The sequence below is a fragment of the Physcomitrium patens genome, chromosome 3 (genome assembly GCF_059467195.1).
Source record: "Physcomitrium patens ecotype Gransden chromosome 3, ASM5946719v1, whole genome shotgun sequence".
NCBI lineage: Eukaryota > Viridiplantae > Streptophyta > Bryopsida > Funariales > Funariaceae > Physcomitrium > Physcomitrium patens.
The window spans coordinates 19185826-19190954 of NC_143412.1; the positions used below are offsets into that span (position 1 = coordinate 19185826).

Consider the following 5129-nt stretch of genomic DNA (forward strand, 5'->3'; position numbering starts at 1 on the left):
GTGTCTTTGGTGGATGGATCTCTTTCAGCCCAACTGGCTTTACCAATGTTGCTAATCAACATGCCCATAGAAACACACAAACAACTATGAAGGATGATTGAATTACAATTCTCCTCTCCAGCATGATTTGGGCAACACCCATTTCTTCTAAAACTAGAAACATACCTTTTGAAAGAGGATTCTAAGCTGAGGAAAAACTTGAGTGCACCATTCCAATTTAGATGAGTCATGGCTAAAATTATCTACATAACAAAAGCAACACGCACTAACTAATTAGCTTCAGTAACTTCAAGATTGCATTACATAAATTGTTATTTCAGACAATTGCACACAAATCAGATTCTTCATCGAATTTGTGCACGCTTCCTGAGAACGCACAAACCCTGACACCAACCTCACCAATGAAAAGCCTTGCCAAGTTTTTTCAAATTGCGTGAACCGAGACATGAAAGCATCGAGCAGTCGTACCATCAATCACAGCCATGAGAGGAAACCTCGGCGTCCTCAACGGCTGAAGACGGGCTGGCCGCATCTAGCCTGGAAAACACCGTCTCGCTCGTGCAAACATTAGTAGCCTATGGAGTTTTCATGCTATCTGTTTGAAATGGGATAATTCCAATTTTCATATCCCTGATCATCAAACTCACGTCAGAGGTGGCTCTAAATGCTTACACATGTGCACGTGTACGTAAATATACGAGGCGGATTTTCCTCGTACATCTTCAACCGATACGAGCTCGGAGATGCCCTGCCAAATTGGTCACAACCTTGCCCTCTTTTATGGTTTCTGTACAATTTCCATCATGGGACTTACAGATTCAACCCTCCGCTCAATATCTCACTACAGCGTGGTACAAGTTGAACATCTCATTTTCTAGAAAGAGTCCAGGGATTGCTGCCGGGGCGAGATATTTCAGCCTGCCAAGCCTGAACCTACAGTAGGCACGGCTCTCAAATACCTCACTATAGCTTCACTTCCGTCGAAAACTCATATGAACTTTTCTGGCGACACAGGTAGTCATCTAGAGCTGAAAGGATAATGAAAGTATATAATTACCAATGAGGGAATGTCCTCCAAAATCCGAATTCGATTGGCAGGTGAAGTCCAATGTAATAGAAAACAAAGAAATATTGCCTTCTGCCTAGTGCCAAGACTTGTATCCTTGCTCCCAGAATGCCTACAAACTCCCAATGTCCTCGACTATCTCTCCAAATGGAAGGTAGTCTTAATGATAACATAAGTAAGCCAGGACTCCATTCGCATTATGAGAATCACAAACATGCTGAAATCACACGCCACTATCTGTGTTATGATTGCAATTCCTGCATTTTCCTACCATCATCCTGAGTCTGCATACTCGAGATGGAGAACCTGACGAAGTCCATAATCAGAAAATCTAACAAAATGCGTGCGAGGGGAACTTCTTCATTCCTGCTCCTGTTAGGAATCGTATACAACTACAGCATAAGATTGGCATCTATAAAATCATATACTCAGCATTACTCTCTTCCTGAGAGAATGGAAATCAGAGAAAGAAAAAGAAAAAGGAAGAAAGGTTGTACACTAAAAAAGAACAGGCACCGCACTAATACGAGCAGCAGGCAGTCGTCCTTGGAGTCGTGTCATCAGAACCCGCTAGCCTTTGACCACTTGCAACAACAGTATTACCCTTATTAGGATCTGCAGTTAGAGCTTTCTTGCTAACAATCTTGTGAATCTCTTTCAGAACAGTCTGGAAAGCTTCAACTACATTCACGGCCTCCAGAGCCGATGTCTCCATGAAGTACATAGTATTTTTCTCCGCAAGAGCTGTCGCTTCCTCTGCGGTCACCTCCCGTATGTGTGCAAGGTCGCTCTTATTTCCAACAAGCATCACAACAACGTTCGCGTCGGAATGGACTGCAGCAGCCAAAACACAAAACCAGCAATAGCACATGAGAAGGTTTACAAGGATCCAAAAAAATTACCTGATGCAGCTGCTCTTGGTCATAGAGATGATAGATACATCAGGTAATTCAACAACAGGCACCCTGGACATTGGAAGAACTCGATTCATACGAGCCGTTGCAGAACTGCAACTTTATAAGTACTCACTTCTATGAATTTACATCGTGCATTAACCAAAGGATCGAAACCACAAGATGTTCGGAGAGAACTACATCCAGAACAAAACCATAAAACTTTACCTCGATCGAACATGAAGAAGAAACACTGTGAGGAGAGATTGACACAAGACTATCTGGTTGGTTTCTACATTCATCAGGGGTTTCACCGACTTTACAACAAGAAATTACCATAGAATGCGTTAGTTCGCAAGCCAAACTGAGGGCGAAGATCGCAATGTACTAATAATGGAAGGTCACCGGTTCTCGAAGGCTTTTACAAAGTACATAAGAGACCATGGCGAATGAAAAACAACAGTGAGTACTACGCCGGGAAAGATGTACAAGAATGCTATAGAAAAAAAACACGTAACGTTGAGAGGCAGTTCCGCACAAACGATTTTCGGACTAGCACTTGAGATTTGAACTAAAGAGTGCAGGTTGGACCAAAATACTAAGGTAACTTTTCTGCAATTTTCCGCAGGGATCTCATCGCAGCAATTCATTGCCAAACATAGGCTTAATCTGAAGAAAACTCCGCCTATGGTATCGATTCGACACGGTCAATTAGAACGCAGTCCCAATGAACGTTTAATAAACTATTTTTTCCAAATAAGCGGTCTCAAGCACCAAAACCAACATATATCACCATGCCTCTTCCGTTTCCAGACATCTCAACATTTCACGGCCTTCCTTCTCAAGGCTAGGTACGAATTCACCGCCGACACTCAACATTACGATCTACACAACGTTACTCATCTTAACAGAACCATGAAATCTAATCACGTAGCTTCCCACACCAGTTCTCTGAACTTGGTCGCTGATCATTGCATAACTGGACACTAAAATACAATGCTGTGAGAAAGAATTAGGATTAAAAAATAAACGAAAGAAGAGGCCGCTTCCTTTTGGAATATTCCGGACCTAAGAAGTGCGTTTGAATTTTTAATGTAAGTAAATAAATCACCACATTACAATTTGGTTATTTTTGTTTGAAATCCAGTACGACATAAGGAAGCAACTGACTAACCTTTCAGTTCGTCGAACCAGCGACTGACATTCTCGAAAGTACCGCGACGAGTGATGTCGTAAACAATGAGCGCCCCTACAGCACCACGGTAGTAGGCGGAAGTGACGGCGCGGAACCGTTCCTGGCCAGCAGTGTCCCAGATCTGGGCCTTCAGCTCTTTGCCATCGATTTCCATAGATTGCGTTTGGAACTCCACCCCGATGGTAGCCTTGGAGTTGGAGTTAAACTCGTTTCTCGCATACCGCGACAGCAAGTTAGATTTTCCGACGGCGCTATCCCCAATAAGCACCACTTTGAACAGGTAGTCCTCACTCTGCTCATCCTGATACGACATAGCTGGTGCTGCTGTCTCAAACCCCTGAAACAACACCAGAGCAAAGCTCACACAGTGCGGTCACCCCGTCTGCATCACAACGCCAACTATGAACGGCTTAGACGCACGTCGAGATTCGGTTAAGACTACAGGACGAACCGTGAGGCCAACGCAACATCAACCATGTTGTCCTCACGGTAACTAGAAATGCTGCAGACAAGCATGAGGGATTGAGCTGCAACGAGCACAATGCGGACGAGACGTCGGCGTCCGATTCCTGCGAGTGCCGCCTTCAGCTGAGGAAACAGGCGCCGAGAACAATCCGTTTGGATGATATATATTCATTCATCTCTGGAGCATCCACATCCATTCGAATTAAAGCGGCGCTGATTGTGTTTGAACGGGCAAACGACTCTGGGCTGGACCGTCCTATTCAATGCGCTTTCTCACATGATGTGGTCTCAGCTGCTCAAAATAATATATTATACATAAATTCAAATACATAATATAATTTCAACTCTATTCTATCCACAAACCTACAGAAATACAATCCCAGTTCTAAGAAAAATATTTGACATCAATATTTTTTCCCATTGTTTAACAATGAGTCAACCAAAGAACGATTTAAAATAATGTTAAACAGAGTTCTTTTTTCGACATTTGTGAAAAGTTAATGGATTTAAAAAATAAAAATAAAAGTCAAGTGTATCATCCATGCATTGTTGGTTGAGTGCAAAAGCTCCAGATCAGTGATTCTTCCTGAAATTTGTGAAAATTGGCAACAGATTTATTTAGCAGGCTCTTGAAACGATTTGACATCACCTTCTCCTGTCTTCCTACTAATCTCATCTTGACAATATAAGTTGAAGCTCCCCAACCACAACACAAAATCCAAAAAAAAAAAAAAAAAACAAATAACATAAAACAAGATGACCTAGCCTAGAATGAGGACATCCACACTTTAGTATAGGAAAAAAAAAAAAAAAAAAAAAAAAAAATACTTTATATAAGATCATGTGTTGTCCTATTGTAACATGGCTATTGGATGAAATAGAAAAATATGGATTATATTATAGAAGAGCTTAATTGAAGAATATAGCAGTGAATTACTTAAAATAAATATAAATAAAAAAATTTAGATGGTAGTAAATACATTTAGTATTTATGTTGTTTTTATATAAAAAGAGCTTCTACTTACTTTTTAGGCCCATAAACAAGAAAAAAAATAAAAAAATGGATTAAAAAAAATAATATTTTAAGCATTTTTAGGTCAAAGTGAAGAATAGCTTGTGGCAAACATTACCTAAAAAAACTAGAGATTGAAATTTATAAAGGACTAGTTATGAACCAAAGTTGAACTCAATTCCAAAGCACAAAACTACACACCTATAGTAATTGTGGACTTCTTTGGTTGATTAGAGAGCAAGATTAAGAAGTAAACTTTATAAGATTTGTTAAAGCATTAGTTTTGAGTGATTTAGGCAAATATTGACTTTGTCAAAGCTTTGCAAAGTTAGGGTTGTTTTAAGTGATTTGCAATTTTGTGAAATTAAGAAAAGATTTAAATTTTGAAGAATTTAGTGAGCATTATAACAAATCAATAAGTGGAAATTTGTGAGGTTGTAAAACTACATGTTTTAAATATCTTCTCTAAATTTGAGATTAATCAAATAGTAATTTAAT

The 5129-nt window shown here is 39.9% G+C and overlaps 1 protein-coding gene across 1 annotated transcript; it reads right to left on the reverse strand.

The window, feature by feature from the left end:
• Positions 1–1226: 1226 nt before the first annotated feature.
• LOC112280704 (ras-related protein RABA5c) lies at positions 1227–3709 on the reverse strand. Its single transcript, XM_024516522.3, has 2 exons — positions 3134–3709; positions 1227–1900 (listed from the first exon to the last, which is right to left on the reverse strand). Exons 1-2 carry the CDS (start codon positions 3465–3467, stop codon positions 1587–1589), a joined length of 648 nt encoding a protein of 215 aa, XP_024372290.1. The 5' UTR covers positions 3468–3709; the 3' UTR covers positions 1227–1586.
• Between the last annotated feature and the right edge of the window lie 1420 nt (positions 3710–5129).